The sequence below is a fragment of the Thalassophryne amazonica genome, chromosome 6, assembly GCF_902500255.1.
Source record: "Thalassophryne amazonica chromosome 6, fThaAma1.1, whole genome shotgun sequence".
Lineage (NCBI taxonomy): Eukaryota > Metazoa > Chordata > Actinopteri > Batrachoidiformes > Batrachoididae > Thalassophryne > Thalassophryne amazonica.
Window position 1 is genome coordinate 126,951,074 of NC_047108.1, and position 23,050 is coordinate 126,974,123.

The following is a 23,050-nucleotide window of genomic DNA, read 5'->3' on the forward strand; positions in this document are numbered from 1 at the left end:
GTCTCACAGAGTGTGACAGAAATGTTCATTTGTATTCATGGCATTTAGGAGGCTCTCTGTCTCCGTTACAGTTACAAATAATTGCCTGTGGCCAGTTTTATATTTTTTTCTGCCTTCAAATAATTGTTAATTCTCGGTTAGATTTGAAAATAAATACAGAGATGAGTAAGGCTTGGAGTATTTGGCTCTACACCCAACATACTGTAGCGAGGTGTGACTCCAGTGGCACTCCTTGTTAACTCACAAATGCAGTGGGTTTACTTTCCAGTGAGAAAGCGATCGGTTTAAAACAAAAACTGTAGGTTTAACAATGTCTTCTTATTTTCCTCCCTTTCTGTCAAACCTGTTGCATGACTTCAGCTGTTGCAGCACTCACTAACTGTCAATGAAGCCGCTGCTGCTGCTGCTGCTTCTTCTTGCATTTTAGTGGACAAGAATGAAGACATGAAAGCCGAGAGATAAATTGTCAACATATTTATTGTCTTTATGAAAGCGGGAGTCACACACGTACGCCTCGCAAACAAGAGCGTGGCATTAATATGCGGTTATTTGCACACGTGGCAAACATAAACAACACCAAGACTGGAGTTAAATGACATGACACAAAGTGCTGCATTCAAAATAAGAGCTGTGATTTATATGACTACTCCAAAATATACCACAAGGACACATCTGCACAAAAAAAAAAAAAAAAAAATCTCAAGCTGTATTTATCTCTAAAACAAATACAATTAATTCCCCACAGATCAGTTAAAGATTGTGATTTTTTTTTCCATGTGGCCCGGTGAGTGACTTTAAATCCTTGAAATTATATATATATATATATATATATATATATATATATATATATTTAGCATACATGAAGTTAAAATTTGTAAGTGCAAGCTGGTTTATAGCCTTAATTGCTTGAACCTACTCCTCCTTTCTGTCTGGTGCTGCTAATTTCAGAAGAAGTGCATCGAACCTGAAGTACAAGTTCATCTTAAACTTTATATAACGGCTGAGTGGATCCTTGTCATTTGATTGGTGCTTTCTATGTCACATGATATGGATTATTCATCCCATTTGTGTTGCGTTCCATTTAGAGTGCAATTTGGTTCCATTTAGAGTGCAAATTTGGTTCCATACATTTGGTACCATTGCACATTGTGTGTGCACACAAAACAAATCCACTACACTGTAAGCCGTCTGGAGGCATGAAGAGCTGTTAGGAGGAAGTTAGAATGAAAAGCTGGACTAACTTATGACGTGATTTTTTTTTTCACTCCACTGAGGAAGTACACAGTCTCTTTTTTTTTTTTTTTTTGGAAGTACATGAAGTTGGTGCACAGCATCACGGACAACATCGCAGAATTATTTTTGGACTCGTATTTAAAGTTGGATTGATGTCAGAGCAGAGCAGCAGTGATGCTCCAAAGCTGGACAAATTTCTGATGTGATTATTCGCTGGAGTGAGGAAGTACACAAACTCTTTTTCTTTTTAGTCTTTTTTTATGGAAGTACACAAAGTCAGTGCAGTGACGCACCAAAATGTAAGTCCCTTTTCTGTTGTTTATAAATTAATATAATATCAAATGAAAAGGGTTTATTTTAGCCGTTATATAAAACAAATAATGAATGTTTTTATATTCTTTCAATGGAATGAATATTTCATGAGGTGAAAGCTGGAACATACCATTCAACACAGCTTTCACCTCATGAAATAATCGTACCATTGAACGCATAAACATTCATTAATTGGTTACCGTTTTGTCGTGACTATGTGCCTTTCTTGCCACAAGTTGTAAAGCGTCTTTCAGACATTATTTTGCTTACAGTATTTATTGTCTTATAAGCTCCACAGGTGCATTCCGTTAGGTTACAAGAACAGCTGTATGGAGAATTTGCTTTAAATGTCTACGAAAATGGGTTCACACTCATTACGGCATGTGTATATAACCCAAAATATACATCTCAACAAGTAAGCCTTTGACTGTTCAAAGCCACTGCGTCTTCATCCATCCGTCAACTCTTCGTCTTCTTCAGCCTTACTTACTTTTATCTTTACAGCTCTTCCCTTTGTATTGTGACTATCAGAACGTAACAAAACAAATATTTAGTTAAAATAATTCAAATTGGATGGGCGTGAGAGGGGAAAGACAGAGACAGAGAGAGAATATACAAAGAAATTCATTGTTGTTTTTGGTTTCATTTGGCCTTCTCAGTTGCTGGTGCAGCAGTCATGGATTCTGTCTGGACCCCAGCATCTGTTGAGGGACGTTTCTGTTGCTGCAAGAAAAAGTAAGTAAATGTCACACAAATTCATTACTTTTTATGTTTTATGTGCCAAAATATTGTAAACCATTCCTTCCTTAGAACAGTAAATTGATCTTGTTTACATGTTGATTTGTGCTTGAGTTGTGTTCACTGGATGTGGTTTGAGACAGGAACTATTTCTTACGAACCTTTTCTCTGCTCCCCATGTGGTTTTTAAATTGACTATGTTCATCATTTCAAAGGGCCATATTGTGCAAAACCTCTTCTTAATATACCTTAAAGATGGTTGCTTTTTCATGTTAAATATCATTAAAGTCCCACTTATTCTGTCTGTACATTTAGAAACTGCTCTGCTATAATCAGTATTTAGTCCTAAAAGGGCTCGTACTTCTGTGACATATGTAACTGATGCTCGTGTGCTTTAAGACACGCCTACTGCGGTGGACTATGCTTTATGTGACACACAGTCACACAATACCCAACCCTTAAAACAGAGAGGGGGCGTGGCAAGCAGCAGCTTCTTTCTGTTTAAAGGAACAGATACTGAAACATACTTTCTTTTTTTTTTTTTTAAATGAAGCTTCGCTTGGCGTCCTGCCCAGTTTGGACCCCGCCTCACGCCGTATGACTGCTGGATAGGCTCCAGCCTCCTGTGACCCTTAATCGGAGTAAGTTCATATAGAAAATGGATGAATGGAAGCTTCACTTCAGTGTCTTATTTTTAGCTGTAAAACATGTAAATGATGATGTGTATGCAAACACATGCACACACACAGCTATATTAATGTGCACATTTTACCATTTACAAAGTGCATTGTAAGTAAGTTTTATCAGGTCTTTTATTAATATTGATTGGTTATTGATTGTGGTGACTACAATCCCTGGCAAAAATGATGGAATCACCGGCCTCGGAGGATGTTCATTCAGTTGTTTAATTTTGTAGAAAAAAAGGCAGCTCACAGACATGACACAAAACTAAAGTAATTTCAAATTGCAACTTTCTGGCTTTAAGAAACACTATAAGAAATCAGGAAAAAAAATTGTGGCAGTCAGTAACAGTTACTTTTTTAGACCAAGCAGAGGGAAAAAAATATGGAATCACTCAATTCTGAGGAAAAAATTATGGAATCATGAAAAACAAAAGAACGCTCCAACACATCACTAGTATTTTGTTGCACCACCTCTGGCTTTTATAACAGCTTGCAGTCTCTGAGGCATGGACTTAATGAGTGACAAACAGTACTCTTCATCAATCTGGATCCGGACTATTTGCAGGCCATGACATTGACCCTATGTGTCTTTTTGCAAGGAATGTTTTCACAGTTTTTGCTCTATGGCAAGATGCATTATCATCTTGAAAAATGATTTCATCATCCCCAAACATCCTTTCAATTGATGGGATAAGAAAAGTGTCCAAAATATCAACGTAAACTTGTGCATTTATTGATGATGTAATGACAGCCATCTCCCCAGTGCCTTTACCTGACATGCAGCCCCATATCATCAATGACTGTGGAAATTTACATGTTCTCTTCAGGCAGTCATCTTTATAAATCTCATTGGAACGGCACCAAACAAAAGTTCCAGCATCATCACCTTGCCCAATGCAGATTTGAGATTCATCACTGAATATGACTTTCATCCAGTCATCCACAGTCCACGATTGCTTTTCCTTAGCCCATTGTAACCTTGTTTTTTTCTGTTTAGGTGTTAATGATGGCTTTCATTTAGCTTTTCTGTATGTAAATCCCATTTCCTTTAGGCGGTTTCTTACAGTTCGGTCACAGACGTTGACTCCAGTTTCCTCCCATTTGTTCCTCATTTGTTTTGTTGTGCATTTTCAATTTTTGAGACATATTGCTTTAAGTTTTCTGTCTTGACGCTTTGATGTCTTCCTTGGTCTACCAGTATGTTGCCTTTAACAACCTTCCCATGTTGTTTGTATTTGGTCCAGAGTTTAGACACAGCTGACTGTGAACAACCAACATCTTTTGCAACATTGCGTGATGATTTACCCTCTTTTAAGAGTTTGATAATCCTCTCCTTTGTTTCAATTGACATCTCTCGTGTTGGAGCCATGATTCATGTCAGTCCACTTGGTGCAACAGCTCTCCAAGGTGTGATCACTCCTTTTTAGATGCAGACTAACAAGCAGATCTGATTTGATGCAGGTGTTAGTTTTGGGGATGAAAATTTACAGGGTGATTCCATAATTTTTTCCTCAGAATTGAGTGATTCCATATTTTTTTCCCTCTGCTTGGTCTAAAAAAGTAACTGTTACTGACTGCCACAATTATTTTTCCTGATTTCTTATAGTGTTTCTTAAAGCCAGAAAGTTGCCATTTGAAATGACTTTAGTTTTGTGTCATGTCTGTGATCTGCTTTTTTTCTACAAAATTAAACAACTGAATGAACATCCTCCGAGGCCGGTGATTCCATCATTTTTGCCAGGGGTTGTATAAATAGTCTCAGCTGCACGTGAGCTGATTGCCTTCTTTATTTTTTCTCGTTCAGTGGATTTTCTTTTGTTCATGATTCCAGAACAGACTACAAATCAAACCTTTTCTTCACCTCTCTGAAGACAGTTTCAGTTTCACATTCGATGTAATGCTTTTTTCATTTCTGCTTTGTTCTCTGCTGTGCGAAAGAATGTCTGTGTTTTGAGTGACAGGTAGCTTTTATATGCCAATGAGTTTTTGAGGATATGCAGATATGTCCCTTCATGGAAAAAGTTTGGATTGGGCAGCAGTCCTGTGCACGCACATGCACTTCCACAACCACTAAAATTTGTAAAGGTGAACCACACATTCACAGCTTTATAACTCGAATGCATAAACACATTTCTGCTTTTGTACATGCACACAGCTTCAGTTGTGATTCTGCAACCAACGTTGTGGTGATGCAGTTTGATCATCTGACTTACCTTTAAATTATTAAAGAGAAAAGTAAAATTATGTAAACTTTTTTCTCCTAGAAATTCAGAGGGGTGGCACAGAGGTACAGTCAGTCACTGGCCACAGGCCACTTGTGCCCCATTATCAGTGTACATCTGGAGTTTTGTCAGGAAAGCCATCCAGCATAAAACTTATGACGAATCAACATGTGGGTCGAATGAGATCAGCTTTGACAAGACCATAGAATCCAAAACAAAGAAGTTCAAAGGCAGTGAAGCAATGACTTCAGTAAACCTAAAATAAATTCTTGCTGCCATCTAGTGGAGATGATTGGCCTTACATGTTGCAATGGGCAGACAGCTCCACAATTTAGTAATTACACTATCAAATGTAGAAATATGATGTGGATGTCTCAGCTGTATCATAGAGAAACTGGTGCTCTTCCTACCAGGAGTTTAAAAAGGAACTGCTTCGAGTTTGTCTTCTCCTGTTTCACGGGGACTTTGGCTGCATCATCTCCGGGTTTGGTGACCCCTGAAGCTGCTTTGTTGTCCACAGCAGCCTCCACTGTCTTGGCAGCAGTTTTGGGCTCCTCCTTGGTTTTCGCCACCTGAGCTGCTTCTGCTGCTGGCGGTGGCGCAGGCGTCTGCTTTTTGGCTTCAGCTGTCTGTGAGTGTTGTAAACCACAAAAATCTTAAACCCCAATGCCAGTGTCTTGATGTCATAGCATCCTATTTGCTCCTTCCTGTTAAAGGCGTACAAATTCTCAAGTTAATCCTTACTTTTGATTTGAAGGCAGAAAAGAGGGATATCTTTGACGGGGCTTTCTTTTCCTCCTGCGCAGGTGGAGGAGGCTCGAGCTTCGCAGCGGCCTCTAGAGTACCAGTTTTTGAAGCATCTGGCTTCTGTAACAAAACAAATCACACCACCTGTTGACAGATTACATAGAAATGCAAAGGGAGAGCGGGATCTGTCGCCTGTAAGTGATTGGACAGACAAAAAGGAGGTAAAATAAGAGGAAACAACAAGCTTAGGATAGTCTGCATGAGATAAGGACAAGATCCTGCAAGAATCCCCAGAGGCACCACGCCACCATGCACAAAAAACAGTAGAGATTATTTTGTGTGTGGGGGGGGGGAGACACCAGTTCACCACTGAAAATTCTGAGATTTTCATCTTCTGATTTACCTCTGATTCTACCACTGGCTGTGGTGACTCTTCCCCCATCTGCAGAGCACGAAAAGTTATTTGTTTTCCCATCAGTTCAAGTGACGTATATCAACGCTACCCGAAATGCAATAATAAATCACGGCTTGTCATTATGTAAATTAAAGAAGATGCTGTAATTAATCATGCAGTGTGATAAAATCCTGGAATGCCCAAACGAAGCAATGAATGAGTCAGTCCATCAATCAGCACAAGCTTTAAAAGATGTGGCTTTTTGAACCTCTCAGTGCCACTTTTCTTGTGTTTACTCGGATGATTAAAGATTTGTGGAGAAATGTAGATATTTGGCACAATGCAGGCTGTGTTTAATGGTCATCATGCCAGTGACACCTGCAGCGTGAAGCACACAGTGTGCACACGTGCTGTGCAGCACTCGGCATAAGACTGATTACCTGGTCTCCCACTGCAAGCTGCAGCAGATCCTCTGCTATCTCCTGAAGCGTAACATTATTTTCAATCTGATGATTCAAATGCAAATGAATCAGAATATGCAAAATAAGAGACTGTGCATCTTAAAGTATAACTACAAGTTCAAGTGATGATGCACACATTTATTATTATTTAAAAAAAAGAGCCCCATAATTGTAACTGGATGTACCTGGTCTTCAGCGTCTGGCTCTGGCCCGTTCAGTAATGCTTCCTGCAGAGTAAAACTGTTAAATTCTGAGCAAAGTTTGAATAAACTGTCATGCATATCAACACAGCTGTGAACCTTCAGAGCTGGTGTGCATTTACTTAGGTTATAAATCAGCTGAAAATATGTCCAGCACCCAGAGATAAACTGAGCTTTGGTGAAGAGGTTTTGTGACCCAAAACAGAAGCTTGAGAATGCTGCATTAATTTACCTTTATGTCTACAACAGCTTGTGACGCCGCCTCGATTGTCTGCAGGAAAGTGAAGGGGTTCATATTGCAGGATAAAGTTAACCAGTTAACAAAAGTACTAGTCTTAAAAAGTGTCAAAAACATATGGCGTTAATTATAATTGTGCACTGCTTAATATGTTATGGCAGGGACAGTGACACAGAACAGTGACTGATATGATCTGAGTGGTTAAATGAATAAATGCAGCCTGAAATGTGATGCATAATGGAAATATGGATTGTGGTAGAAACAATGGCACCAGTTTGAGATTTTAATTGATTCATCTACTGTGTCTATTAATGCATGTCAAATGAAAGAAGAAGAAGTTCACTTTGACACGGTGGCAAACAGTGCAAAGGCCATTTTGGACTCTGTAAAACTGTGATGTTTCTGCCACCTCCTGGTTAAAGACAAATGAGCCGTGGAACAGTTAGTAGCGGGATGATCTGCTGAGAATATGATGATCTACTGTACCAACGTTGCAGTCTTTGCTGGGACATTGGCTCCACTTGATGAAGCACCTTTAGATGCCTTGATACCTAGCAGTACCTCAAAGTCACATACAGCATCTTTTACACAATTTGGGTGACACACTGGGATATGTATTTCATATCCATCCTGTCCTCTTTTTTTTTAAATCTTGCGTTTTGCAGTTATACCATAGAAATCTGTTTACCTTTGGACGGAAGAGGCTGCCAAATCTGATTTTGGCTGATATTCCCTTTGAAGACTCGGGTTCCTTTGCAGCATCTTTTGGTTCTTCTTTTGGTGTGGGTTTTGTACTTCTGGCAGGTGGTTCCCCTTTGATTTCAACCTTTGGTGGTTCTGGAGGAGCGGGTGGTGGAACAGGCACAGCTTTGGGTGCGGCGGATGGATCAGATGCTGGTGCAGCCTATTCAACCAGTAGGAAGGATAGTTTAAAAAAAGAAGCAAAATTAATATGAAAGCTTTACAAAACCTGTCTACATAACACACTGAGTAGAGTTTTGGATGTGCAGTGACAGTTTGGGGTTTCAAACAAAGCAGTGATCAGTTCACAGTTAGCAAATCAAGTTATGTGGATGTATAGTGATCTGTCTGTTACATAGACTGAATAGTTAGTAACACTTAAGGTGCTGCTCACAGTAACAGCTGCTGCTGGTTGACTCATCTGAGATTATTTGGCAAAAAAAGAAGAAGCAATTAGATAGATAGATAGATAGATAGATAGATAGATAGATAGATAGATAGATAGATAGATAGATAGATAGATAGATAGATAGATAGATAGATAGATAGATAGATAGATAGATAGATAGATAGATAGATAGATAGATAGATAGATAGATAGATAGATAGATAGATAGATAGATAGATAGATAGATAGATAGATAGATAGATAGATAGATAGATAGATAGATAGATAGATAGATAGATAGATAGATAGATAGATAGATAGATAGATAGATAGATAGATAGATAGATAGATAGATAGATAGATAGATAGATAGATAGATAGATAGATAGATAGATAGATAGATAGATAGATAGATAGATAGATAGATAGATAGATAGATAGATAGATAGATAGATAGATAGATAGATAGATAGATAGATAGATAGATAGATAGATAGATAGATAGATAGATAGATAGATAGATAGATAGATAGATAGATAGATAGATAGATAGATAGATAGATAGATAGATAGATAGATAGATAGATAGATAGATAGATAGATAGATAGATAGATAGATAGATAGATAGATAGATAGATAGATAGATAGATAGATAGATAGATAGATAGATAGATAGATAGATAGATAGATAGATAGATAGATAGATAGATAGATAGATAGATAGATAGATAGATAGATAGATAGATAGATAGATAGATAGATAGATAGATAGATAGATAGATAGATAGATAGATAGATAGATAGATAGATAGATAGATAGATAGATAGATAGATAGATAGATAGATAGATAGATAGATAGATAGATAGATAGATAGATAGATAGATAGATAGATAGATAGATAGATAGATAGATAGATAGATAGATAGATAGATAGATAGATAGATAGATAGATAGATAGATAGATAGATAGATAGATAGATAGATAGATAGATAGATAGATAGATAGATAGATAGATAGATAGATAGATAGATAGATAGATAGATAGATAGATAGATAGATAGATAGATAGATAGATAGATAGATAGATAGATAGATAGATAGATAGATAGATAGATAGATAGATAGATAGATAGATAGATAGATAGATAGATAGATAGATAGATAGATAGATAATTGATCACAGAGGGAAATTCAAGGCATCCAGCAGCTTGCACATGAGACAAGACACACAAATAAGATTAAATAAAAGAAAACCACTAACTAAACTAAAAAATAAAAGTAAAATTTTGTCACCATCCTCTTCTTCTTTGTCTTTCGGCTGTTCCCGTTAGGGGTCGCCACAGCAGATCAATTGTTTCCATCTCACCCTGTCCTCTGTATCTTCCTCTGTCACACCAACCACCTGCATGTCCTCTCTCAGCACATCCATGAACCTCCTCTTTGGTCTCCCTCTTCTCCTCCTGCCTGGTGGCTCCATCCTCAGCATCCTTCTCCCTATATACCCTGGGTCCCTCCTCTGCACATGTCCAAACCATCTCAATCTCGCCTCTCTGACTTTGTCTCCAAACCGTCCCACCTGAGCTGTCCCTCTGATATGTTCATTCCTAATCTTGTCCATTCTTGTCACTCCCAAAGAGAATCTCAACATCTTCAGCTCTGCCACCTGTCTTTTTGTTAGTGCCACTGTCTCTAAGCCGTCCAACATAGCTGGTCTCACTACTGTTTTGTAAACTTTCCCCTTCACTCTTGCTGATATTCTTTGGTCACCAATCACTCCTGCCACCTTTCTCCACCCACTCCACCCTGCCTGCACTCTCTTCTTCACCTCTCTACCTCACTCTCCATTACTTTGAACAGTTGACCCCAAATATTTAAACTCATCTATTTTCACCACTTCTACTCCTTGTAACTGCACTATTCCACTGGGCTCCCTCTCATTCACACACATGTACTCAGTCTTGCTCCAGTCTCACAGAATTAGCATAGCAATAGCAAAACTTAAACAAATATGCAAAAAGCTTGTGTTCCTGTTAGTACAGCAGATAACTGTAAGAATCATTCAAATCCACTTACAAGCACCAAAATTTGACTGTGTATACCTTTTGGTACATATTGTAGAAAAAAAACTTTAGCCATTTGAATTTTCATTAGGGGCCAAGTAGGGGTCAATTGAAGAATTGCACAGGGTCAAAATTAAAAAATGTTCTAATCATATTGAAAGTGATACCACATTATGTATCTGATGACAACGAATCCAAAAAGGTATAGTTTGGACTATCTATAACTGAATATTCTGGAGTTATGGGGTAAAAACAGCAAGAATGGTGATAAAGGTCAGTTTCAGTTTGAACAGGGGTCAAATGTTAAAGATGGTCCAATTTCAGTTAAAAAAATAATGCAGTTTTTTTGGTTGAAATAAAAGGATTAATAAATGAAATAGTTCTGACTGTGTTGAATGTTTGGTCTCCAAAGTAAAGGTCAATGTCGACATCCATTGGATTCTATGACATGTGACATGTGACTCCCCGTAACATGATAAATAAGCATGACACATGGTGCAAACTATTCCTTTTTAAAATCCTACTAACTCAACCAATAATTTGCATCATGTTTTACCATAATTGGAGCAAATTTAACTTTTGACCCCAGTACAAACTGAAAGTGACCTTTGTCCCCATTCTTGCTGTTTTTACCCTATAACTCCAGAACATTCAGTCACAGATTGTCCAAACTATACCTTTTTGGAATCTTTGTGATCAGACAAATAATGTGGTATAGTTTTCAATATGATTGGAGCATTCTTATTTTTTTTTTACCTCTATGCAGTTCTTCAATTGACCCCTACTTGGCCCCCTTTTGAAAATTCAAATGGCTAACATTATTTTTCTAAAATATGTACCAAAAGGTATAACACAATCAAACTTTGGTGCTTGTAAGTGGATTTGAAGGATTCCTCTGCAAATATTCTGTTATCTGCTGCACTATGTCCAGTGAAATCTTTTGAGAGCTTGTTTGTCAGTATGATTTCATGGAGTTAGGAATCTATACATTGTGTGAAGATCAATGGACAATACTAACACCAACCTGCTAACACGATTTTTAAATCCTTAAGCAGTCTACACACACACACATACACACACACACACACTTCGTTTATTAGGTACTATACACCTTACTAGTACTGCTTTGGACCCCCCAATGACCTCTTTACCTTCATAGATTCAACAAGGTGCTGGAAACATTTCACAGAGATAGTGGCCCATGTTAACTTGGTAGCATCACACAGCTACACCATTGCGCCACCAGCAGCAGATTCAATAGTGGAAACAAGGGAGGATGGATCCAAATTCTGATCATACACCTGAATCTCACAGCAGAAACTCTGACTCATTGGGCAAAGCAACATTTTTCCATTCTTTTGTTGTCAAATTCCGATAAGCCCATGATGACTGTAACCACCCAGAGATGCTGTTCTGCAGAGCTTGAGTGCAAGAAGTGGTTATTTGAGTTACTATCATTGTAAGGCCATCTGGCCATTCTTCTCTGGCATTTTCACTCAATCTGAAAGACGGTCATGTGTGAAATCCCAGTGGTGAAATAGTCAGTAGGAACTTGGCAGATCCTATGCTGTACAGTGTCCTCCAAAACTATTGGGCCGCTTGATATTTCAGTTTCAGTTTTTAATTCAATTTCAATTTATTTTCATTTATATAGCGCCAAATCACAACAATGCTGCCTCAGTGAGCTTCACACAGGTAAGGTCTAACCTTACCAACCCCCAGAGCAACAGTGGTAAGAAAAAACTCCCTCTGAGGAAGAAACCTCAAGCAGACCAGACTCAAAGGGGTGACCCTCTGCTTGAGCCATGCTACAGACATAAATTACAGAACAATTCACAAAACAAATATACAGGAAATGCTGTTGGTGCACAGGACAGGAGGGTCTCCAGCACAAATACCAAACCCATCTCTGGATGGAGCTGCACCTTAAACAGAGGGAAAAAACAGAATCAAGCATCAGAAAGACAAAAAATACAGTATAATTTGTCAGCATTAATCAACAAGAAAAACTGAAAAAATACTAAGGTGATCGCCGGCCACTAGCCCTAAACTTCACTAAAAGACCCAGAATTTAGGTAAAGTTGAGGCCGCGGCCCGCTCCAATTACTAATAAATGAATTAAAAGAGTAAAAAGTGTAAAACAAAACTGTACCAGTATGCTAGTCATATGAAAGGGAAAATAAGTGCGTCTTAAGTCTGGACTTGAAAGTCTCCACAGAATCTGACTGTTTTATTGACGTAGGGAGATCATTCCACAGAACAGGGGCACGATAAGAGAAAACTCTGTGACCCACAGACTTCTTATTCACCTTAGGGACACAAAGTAGTCCTGCACCCTGAGAACGTAAAGCCCGGGCCGGTACGTAAGGTTTAAGTAGGTCAGCTAGGTATGGAGGTGCCAGTCCATGAACAATTTTATAGGTTAGTAGCAGAACCTTAAAATCTGATCTCACTGGGACAGGAAGCCAGTGAAGAGATGCCAAAATGGGTGTAATGTGGTCGAACTTTCTGCTTCCTGTCAAACGTCTGGCTGCAGCATTTTGAACCAACTCGAGACCCCTAATGCTAGACTGCAGTAAACCAGAAAATAGAACATTGCAGTAGTCCAATCTAGAAGAGATAAATGCATGGATCAGGGTCTCAGCATCAGCCATAGACAGGATGGGATGAATCTTTGCTATATTTCACACATTTTAACTTGTTTATGCTAATTCAAATACAGAAAGTAAATCAAGCTTATCAAAATAAAAAATTCCACAATTATCTTTCTTAAACTCAAACTGAAAGCAAATCTTTACAACTTGATATAAATTAATTTAAAATATAAAAGCAAAGATGAAGAGTTGCATAAGTAATCAGCCCCTTTGGTATAATACCTGTAAATAATCAGTTTTATTGCCAGTTTTCTTCGGACACATCGGGATGGATACATGAACATTTCCAAGTCATTGAACATGTCTTGGACTTTATTTACATCAGTTATGAAGAAATCCAAACAGTATGACACTCTATGGTAAATCTTTGTGGGGCAAACGGTTCTCAAAAACTGAGTGACTGTACAAGAAGGAGAAGAGTGAGGAAAGCCACCAAGACACCCAGACAACCCAGAAGAACTTAAAGGCTACTGTGGCTGTGACTGGAGAAATTGTGCACAGTGCATGTTTTACATTTTTCATCATCAGTTATTCAGCTTCATGATGAAGTGGTGTCTATATATTAAAAGCCAAGTGGCCTCTGTGTACGTGTGTACATGCATGTGTATGGCTTCGATCACGGAGAAACTGGGGAGAGCTGACATTTGCCGTTTGATATGCTTATGTATTTTGGGATAAGGATGAACGTCGCGAAAACAGAAAGCTGATAGGACTAATATTTTTAAGAAATTAGGGATATTAGCTAACAACAGTGAACAATGGACGTTGATAATTAAATTCTGGACTCACACACCATTCCAGCAGGGGGCAGTAAATCATCTATATATGTTATAAGCCAAGTGGCCTCTGTGTATGTGTGTGCATGTGTGCTTGCGTGCGTGCGTATAACTTCAATCAGGGACAAACTGGGAGAGCTGACATTTGCAGGTTGGTATGTTTATGTATTTTGGGTCGGGGATGAACACCACCAAAACAGAATGTTGATAGGACTAATATTTTTGGAGAAATTATGGATATTACGTAACAACAGTGAACAGTGGACATTGATAATTACATTCTGGACTCGCACACCATTCCAAATCATTATAGAAACTTTGTATAATTTATTACCAACCTTGAAAAATGCCAGCTACCTATTTTAGAAACACTACCCAATCCAGAGTTCGCGGATTCCCACGGTAATGTGCCACTAGAGCAGGGGTGGGCAATCATGTGCCACGAAGGGCTGAAACACTGCAGGTTTTCCTTTCTACCAATCACTTCAGCAGGTGATTTCATTAAAGATCAGGTGTTTATGCTCTGCACTAGAGGAGGCTTTTCTTTAAAAGAAGACCTGAAAGTTTAGCTACAATTTGCCAGAAGGTACATCTGAGATGCAAGCCTAGATTTTATGTTTTGGTGAAAGAAAATTTGTTACTTTTTGTATTTGAAATGGCATAAACAAATTTAAATGTGTGGAATATCAAGCGCCCAATACTTTTGACCGGGATGAGAATCACCCACTACTCAGCCGTTTCCTGACTTTTGGGGTTCATTTTGGCACCTGTTGAAGTGGTAAAAACATTACTTTTCCTGAAAAACATCTATTGTGCGAGATCCCGTATGCAAGAACTGTGTATTATTTGATGAAGATGGCAAGTGTGAGAGATCGATAAAAATGGCAAGGAAAAGTTTGCATGGTCGTGGCTGGACAAAGTAGTGCTGCTGAAGTTGGACGAAAAGGGAGACGATGTGAACTTTAAACTTGGTGATTTGCAGGGGTTGTGATCTGCAACTTTTGCTGCAATCAGAAAGTGAACTATGCACAAAGTGCTGTGCTGAAAAATCATGTTCTCACAGCAAAACCCAGAAAGAGTGCCCAGGCGGCTCGGAACACACCAAAAAGTCATCAACATGTCATATCAACAAAGCTGGTCTCGAAGAACAAACCAGGTGAACAAACTCTGAGGCAGCCAAACAATCTGCAGCCCTGTGACTGCCGCAGACCGAACAGTTCCCCCCTAAAAATCAGTCCCCCCTGCCTTCACCGCTCATGCATCATTAGCCACAGTTCACTGATTATCACCTCGTTTCTGCTTCAAACTGCCTCCAGTCATCATCTGTCTCAGCCACAGATATCTGAAGCTTTTCTACAACAATCATTTCCACATAAATTCAGTATTATTTCATCATAGAAGACGGAAGAAGAGATCAGAGGTCCACGGCTACACGAGCTGCTAGGTGATGCGTTCACTGAGTGTCGTCATTTCAAAGTGTCAGAGTTTCGCCTCATTTCTGCTTAAAACAGACTTTAGAATGATTTAAGAGGTTTTACCTTTATCATCTGATGGTTAATAATTACACAAAGTTTTGGGGCATTATGTTTTCACCCTGTCCAGGTGTCCTCCTGTAAAATTTTAGTTTCCTCACAATAACTAAAGAACATTTTGTGTAATTGAAACCTTTTTTTTATTAGGGGACGCGAGAGGAAAATTATTTTTAAATTTTAAAAGTAGGGGTTGTCCATCATCCAGTATGGCTGAGAGGGTAACGTCTTGATTTTAGGTTCTATGCAATAACTAAAAAACAGCTCATCAGGCTGAAATCATTTCCTGACGGTGTATGTTGGAGGAGGCTACAGGAAGGTTCCTGTCTAAAATGGCTGTTGCCTGTTATTCTAATATGGCCACTACGGACGCTGTCGTGACTTTCGTTTAAGCTCGGTAAGTAAAGAACAGCTCGTGTGATTGAAACGATTTCTTGATGGTCTACTGAGGGAGGCTAGAGGAAGCGTCCTTTTGAAAATGGGGTGTCAATGGTAAAGATTCACTCTTTCTCTATACAGTAGATCATATATCTTCTTTAAATCACCAATAATTTCCAAACTTCACCTCAACTATGAAACCACACACTAACTTAATATATGAGTAGGTGTGTATGCTACGCTTTGCATTGTTCTTTTCTCTTTTGTTTTTTTTTTTACTAAATTTATTGGTAGATGTTTGACAACAGCCACAAGCTGTGGATGTGGAAGAACATAATTAATTTGGTCTGCTTTGTTTTGCATCATGAAAGTCTGTTCACCTGATCCTTCGTGGCATCACCAGTGGCTGTTTCCTTTTTGGGTGTTTTAGTGGGAGTCACCTGTGCACAACAGAAAGAAAAATAACTGTTTTTACTGAGTTAATAAGCACCACACAACAAATATATCAATCTAAAGGTATTGTGGAATGTGATATTTGGCAACAAACTGTAATATAAAGTGAAATATAACTCAGTGATGAACATAAAATTGTTTATCTACAGCTAAAACAGAATTATTTCTTGGAATGCACACATAGGCCTTTAAGATGAGCTGACTGGCACATAGGGTCCAAACTGAGGCCCCTGACAGAGCACATACAGTACGTGCACTGTCATTGTGGCAGCTATTGTGCTCCGGAGATGGCGTAGGCCTGCCCTCGCTCTATCTTCACAAATCTCAACTTCCAACCGCACAGGCCTCCCTTGTGAGCTCACACTATGGCTTGAACAATAGGCCACCACATTCCCGCATGTTCAAAGACTTGATTAGCATGGAGCCAGGGCTATGGTAACTCTTTAAAGAGGCATGAATCCAAAAGACAGCACCATGAAGACGGAAAGACAATGGCTGCTTGTTGGAGGTTTTCCATAAGGCACCGTCACCGTGGCAGATTTTGTCATCTTACATTTACTGCCAAATAACTAAAATTTTTTTTAAGGCTCCAAAAAAAAAAAAAAAAAAGTCAAATAGACCATTTCAGTTTAAATAAAACCTCTTAGCTACAGTAAAGCATTAAGCATTGATTAAAACTCAAATTTGTTCAGATTGGATCATTTCAGCATGAGCATATCTTGAATAAAGAGTAAAACAATGAGATAGATAGATAGATAGATAGATAGATAGATAGATAGATAGATAGATAGATAGATAGATAGATAGATAGATAGATAGATAGATAGATAGATAGATAGATAGATAGAGATAGATCAAGCAACAATGGCATATTGTGACAAAGAAAGAATAATAAATATAAAGAATAATAAATGTTAGATGAATATTAACCATCCTTGCTTCTTTTTTTAATCCAAATTGTGCACTTACTAGCGTTTTGAAGAAGTTCATAACTGTATTCTCTTCTGCGCCACCGTCCTCTTGGCTTTCCACAACTTCACTGTTTCTGTTATCAGTGTCAGGAGCTTGTTCTTCTCTTGGATCAGGATCTTGACTTTCTGGTTCCGGCAAAGATTGTGATTCCTGCTTCAGGTTATGGGTTTCCTGTACAGCATCACAAAGAATTAGCCTTTGAGGATATGTTAGTACAATACAGCTGAGGCAGTGAGTGTCTTAATCGCAGCATTGAGATGGGGGTGCAATTCCAGCCATGCCTCTGCCCACTCGCAGCATGGTCAACAATCACCCTTTCATTAATGTGTGTGTGTCCCGCCCCTCACTCATTGATATTCAACAATGTCAGAGAGTTATGTCCTGAAAAATGCCAGGAAACTCAAGTACCTTTCTGCGTACTGAATATTCTTTTGCTTCACTTTCCGATTTTATTGTTTGCAAAGTTGGACATCCAGTGTAATTGTTTCTTTATATTTCATACCTTATTTGTCCCTGATGACAACAACCAAAAGTTACCTTTTTTGGGGGGGGCACTAACTCTATCAAACATGTTAAAGAGAGAAGATGTATGTAATTTGCAAGTGAGTAAAATCAACATTTTGAAATTTGTTTTTACTGGAAAATGTTGCAGTAGGTCACAGTTTGAGCTTCGTGTGGACAGTGCAGTATGTTACAAAAGAAGGACTTTACAGCATTAAAACAACATCATTTCTAAAAACATTCACAAGCAGAGACCGCTCAGAGAGTGTATACCTCCACCAAGGCCACAGATGATGCTGAAAATATGTTCTGGATCCATTTTTTTTTAAAGACCTCATCTTCTAGGACATTTCTCACAGTCCGAGAGTCCTTCAGGTACCTTTTGCAAACTCCAGGTGAGCTGCCATGTGCCTTTTACTAAGAAGTGGCTTCCATCTGGCCACTCTACCATACAAGCCTGATTGGTAGATTGCTGCAGAGATGGTTGTCCTTCTGGAAGGTTCTCCTCTCCACAGGGGAATGCTGGAGCTCTGACAGAGTGACCATTGTGTTCTTGGCCACCTCCCTGACTAAGGTCCTTCTCCCCGATTGCTGAGTTTATATGGGTGTCCAGCTCTAGGAAGAGTCCTGGTGGATCCGAACCTTCTTCCATTTACAGATGATGGAGGCCACTGTGCTCATTGGGACCTTCAAAGCAGCAGAAATGTTTCTGTATCCTTCCCAGATTTGTGTCTTGAGCCAATACTGTCTCGGAGGTCTACAGACAATTCCTTTGACTTCATGCTTGGTTTGTGCGCTGACATGATTGGGTGGGGAGGGAGAGGTCCCATGGGATAAAAAAGCTTTTTAACCTACAATCCCTGGTTCTCAAGACCAGGCACCTAAGAGGCTCTACTCTACTCTTTTCTACTCTCCTATTTTACTCTTCCTTTTTTAGATATTTAGCTGTACCTTTATATACTAGTATAGTTCCACCTTAGAATTGGAATATAATATAAAAGATATACCTTACTGAATTTTCGTGGTGTATCTGCTCACTAGATTTCATCAACGTGCTCTCACAGCTTTTTGAGTTAAATGTTGCTATGTGCCAAGCATTCTTCTGGATCTCAGTTCCAGAATATATCCCAGATCACCTATAAAATTGAATCACTTATTTCCTGGTACATTATATTTAATTGAAGTCTGTTCTGACTTATCCCTCAAACAGACAATGAAACAGGTAATGAAGATGCGACACATTGAAAGACATGGATGCTGAAGTTGAGCATGCAGTATCTTGCTCCTGTGGCTGAGCTGTGTGTCTGTACTTTGTGATATCAGAACTGTAATCTGTTAATTCAACACTGGACTCAGTTCGATTTGTTTACAACATAAGTCACATCCCCTGTGGTCATCTCCACCAAAGTGACATGGCTACAGTCAGCTAAAACAATATTTTTTTAAATGGCAGTTTATTCTGCATTGACTTCAAAAACAGTCTCACTGCATTCTGCTGTCCTTGGAAATGACAAGTCTTTTCCACAAGCGTTGACACTGTCTTCCACTGACTCATCTTGAAGGCTCTCCCTGCATCTACATTTATCACATCATTGAAAAATTTCCTGCATCATCCCACATTGTCCATGGAGAAATGTTAAGAGGTTCCAATTCTAGGATAAGGGCATCAATTGCTACTTTTATTGTTGGATCAACATTTCTTCAACACCAGTTGAGTTTACATCAGCTGGTTCTTGAACTTTGTTAGATTTGATTCTGGTCCCATTTGAGTTATCGCATCTTCAACAGCCTCAGCGTTGTCCTCTGTAATAACTTCAGAATCGGGATGATGAGTTTTTTCACCTGTCATGGGTTCCTCTTGGCCATTCAGTACATCCAGAAAGTATTCACAGTGCTTCACTTTGTCTGCATTTGGAGTAAAGTCCTTTTTTTCCCTTCAAAATTCTACTCACAACACCCTATAATGACAACATGAAAAGTTTATTTTTTCATTATTGCAAATGTATTAAAAATAAAAAAAACTAAGAAATCACATTAGCATAAGTATTCACACCCTTTGCTCAATAATTTGTTGATGCACCTTTGGCAGCAATTACAGCCTCATGTCTTCTTGAATATGATTCCACAAGCTTGGTGCACCTATCTTTGGGCAGTTTGGTCCATTCTTCTTTGCAGCACCTCTCAAGCTCCATCATGTTCAATCAGATTCAGGTCTGGGCTCTGGCTAGGCCGCTCAAGGACATTCACAGAGTTGTCCTGAAGCCACTCCTTTGATATCTTGGCTGTGTGCTTAGGGTCATTATCCTGCTGAAAGATGAACCGTCGGCCCAGTCTGAGGTCAAGAGCGCTCTGGAGCAGGTTTCCATCCAGGATGTCTTTGTACATTGCTAAATTCATCTTTCCCTCAATCCTGACTAGTCTCCCAGTTCCTGCTGCTGAAAAACATCCCCACAGCATGATGCTGCCATGACCATGCTTCACTGTAGGGATGGTGCCTGGTTTCCTCCAAACATAACTCCAAAGAGTTCAGTCTTTGTCTGAGAGTCCATCAGGTGCCTTTTGTCAAACTCCAGGTGGGCTGCCATGTGCCTTTTACACTGGATTCAGTGGCTTCCGTCTGGACACGCTGCCATACAGGCCTGATTGGTGGATTGCTGCAGAGATGGTTGTCCTTCTGGAATGCTCTTCTCTCTCCACAGAGGAATGCTGGAGCTCTGACAGAGTGACCACTGGGTTCTTAGTCACCTCCCTGACTAAGGCCCTTCTCTCCCGATCGCTCAGTTTAGACGGTCGTCCAGCCCTGGGAAGAGTCCTGATGGATCAGAACTTCTTCCATTTACAGATGGTGGAGGCCACTGTGCTCATCGGGACCTTCAAAGTAGCAGAAATGTTTCTGTACCTTTCCAGATTTGTGCCTTGAGACAATCCTGTCTCGGAGGTCTACAGACAATTTCTTTGACTTCATGCTTGGTTTGTGTTTTGACTATCAACTGTGGGACCTTATATGTAGACAGGTGTGTGTCTTGCTAAATCATGTCCAATCAACTGACTTTACCCCAGGTGGACTCCAGTTCAGCTGTAGAAACACCTCACTGATGATCAGTGGAAACAGGAGGCACCTGAGCTCAATTTTGAACTTCATGGCAAAGGCTGTGAATACTTATGTATATGTGGTAGAGAAGCTTGAATCTTCGACTGGACTGGGTTGCTTGACGTGAGGACGTTTCGCTTCAAATCACAGAAGCTTCCTCAGCTAAAATTCTTGCTCTGGTAGTCTGACTTCTGTCTTGACTCTTGTAGAGAAGAATAAACCAGAAGCCTACAAAAGCTGGAGTTTTTTTTAACCTAACCAGACCCCACCTTATGTATATGTGATTTCTTAGTATTTTTTTAATATATTTTCAAAAATCTCAAAACTTTTTTCAAGTTGTCATTATGGGGTATTGTGTGTAGAATTGTGAGGGGGAAAAAGAATTTCATCCATTTTAGAATAAGGCTGCAACATAACAAAATGTGGAAAAAAGTGAAGCGCCATGAATACTTGTGGATGTACTATTTGTATTTTGTACAGGTTCCATGTTTGACATGCCACTGATGGTGACATCATCATGAGCAGTCAGTTCTTCATTGACAAATTCTGATTGAAGTACATTTGCTTTATACTGCAAGTTCTTGTGCAGACATTGTTCGGGTTTGCAGGTGTAGCCTTTGGCTCCTTGCAGACCATCTCCATCACCATAGTAACTGGCTCTTTGTCTAAGAGGCTGATGCTGTTTCCTTCTCCAACCTCAGGGGTGACGGCATTAACCTCAGGTTCAGTGGTTTCAATCATCGCTGCATCAACTAACACGTCTCCAGTCACTCCAATGTTGTCTTGCTTAATTACGTCTTCTGCCGGCTCTGCTGACGTGTTTATAACCTCATAGTCAGTGGATTCCAGTGCTGTTGTATTTACTTCCTCGACCTCTACAGGGATTGCCATTTCTTCAGGAATGCTGGAGGAGTCCTTCAGATGTCTTTTTTCATCAACTTCCACACGCTCTGCTCTCTGAACTACGTACATTCTCATCATGTTTCTCCCTCATGACCACTTCTGCAGTGATGATCCCACTTGACTGGCTGTTTGGAGTCTCCTTATTTCAATAAACTCATCGGGAGTGACGGCAGGAAATTTTTTCACTATATTTTCTGTCACTATCTCACTCAGTGTTTCTTCTTCCTCCGGCACCTCAGTATTCTTTGTTTTGTCATTATCACCAGTTTGTGTTGGAATATTTGATTCCAGTTCTTGGTTCATTTGTATAGAAGTTTCAGCTTTTTGATTTGACTCTTCAGACTGCTGTTGGGGTTTCATGATGACCACAGGTGAGGAAACGTCCCCGTTGTTGTGCACTTTCATGGTGCATCTCTGAGAATTTATTTTTACATTGAATCTAAATCTGCTTGTTGAGGATCATCAATTGCTGCATGTCTTTTTTGTTGTTGTTTTTTTTTTTTTAAAGAAAAATGCAATATAAGTAAAGGAGCCAGCAGGAATCCTCCCATAATGCATTGCACTACCAGCATAATAAACAAATAAACAACGTAATGCCCTTATTCGCCAGTGACCAAATGCAGCTTGCACACGTGATCAACTCGGGGAAAACGACACGGCAGCTTCCACAGAGAGTGTGATTGTTATCGTTTCGTGGTGATTCTGGCAAAGTTTGTCACTTTCCATCATAGATTGTGTTATACATACAGTTCCTGGCAGAAAAATTATAAGGTAACTGCATTTCCTGAAGAGAGCTGGAGGAAAGTGTATGTGTGTGCTCGAGAATGGACTGAATTAGTGGACACGTTGGCTGCACATGTAACGGGGGGCCAGCAGGAAGCGCTGTGCATGTGGTGGTCAAAAGGCCTCACTCCCCTGACAGCCAAAGGATACTCCGACCGCACAGTCCAGAGCCCCGGTTTTAGCCGACTGGTCAGAGCGTCTGCCTCCCATGCCGGAGCTCATGAGTTTGCATTCCGAATTTTGTCATCATTTTTGTAGAAAAAACAAAAAACTTGTACATTGAATTTTGTCTTCTCCAGGTGACCCTTACTGATCCAAGAAATTATTATTGAGAAATGATCTTAAATCTTCAAAAAACAAATGGTATTTTTTACAGTGTGGTCAATCCGATAAATGATTATTATTATTTTATTTTTCTTATCCTTAGAAAAATGAAGAAAAATACAAGAAACTGCTGATGGAAGAACTCAGTGCAGCTACACTTAAATTAATGGACAAAGTAAGTTTAATGTGTGTCACAAAGTGAACATTTTGAAACAAATTAGCTCTTCTTTGCATATAAAATTGTGTGTGACCAAAAATGTAAGCA

The 23,050-nt window shown here is 39.3% G+C and overlaps 1 protein-coding gene and 1 long non-coding RNA gene across 3 annotated transcripts; both read right to left on the bottom strand.

The window, feature by feature from the left end:
- Nucleotides 1-1,997: 1,997 nt before the first annotated feature.
- bcas1 (brain enriched myelin associated protein 1) lies at nt 1,998-17,499 on the bottom strand. 2 transcript variants are annotated; one of them, XM_034173403.1, is made up of 12 exons: nt 17,181-17,499; nt 16,139-16,198; nt 8,364-8,396; nt 7,917-8,132; nt 7,715-7,789; nt 7,223-7,261; nt 6,976-7,017; nt 6,770-6,835; nt 6,339-6,377; nt 5,933-6,055; nt 5,599-5,817; nt 1,998-2,268 (listed from the first exon to the last, which is right to left on the bottom strand). In XM_034173403.1, exons 1-12 carry the CDS (start codon nt 17,199-17,201, stop codon nt 2,188-2,190), a joined length of 1,014 nt encoding a protein of 337 aa, XP_034029294.1. In that variant the 5' UTR covers nt 17,202-17,499; the 3' UTR covers nt 1,998-2,187. The 2 variants fall into 2 exon arrangements, with proteins under 2 accessions (XP_034029294.1, XP_034029295.1); XM_034173404.1 differs by lacking the exon at nt 8,364-8,396 and having other exon boundaries at nt 17,181-17,493.
- LOC117513078 lies at nt 11,367-11,672 on the bottom strand. Its single transcript, XR_004561450.1, has 2 exons — nt 11,492-11,672; nt 11,367-11,445 (listed from the first exon to the last, which is right to left on the bottom strand). It is a non-coding gene; the product is annotated as an uncharacterized LOC117513078 (long non-coding RNA).
- Nucleotides 17,500-23,050: the final 5,551 nt, after the last annotated feature.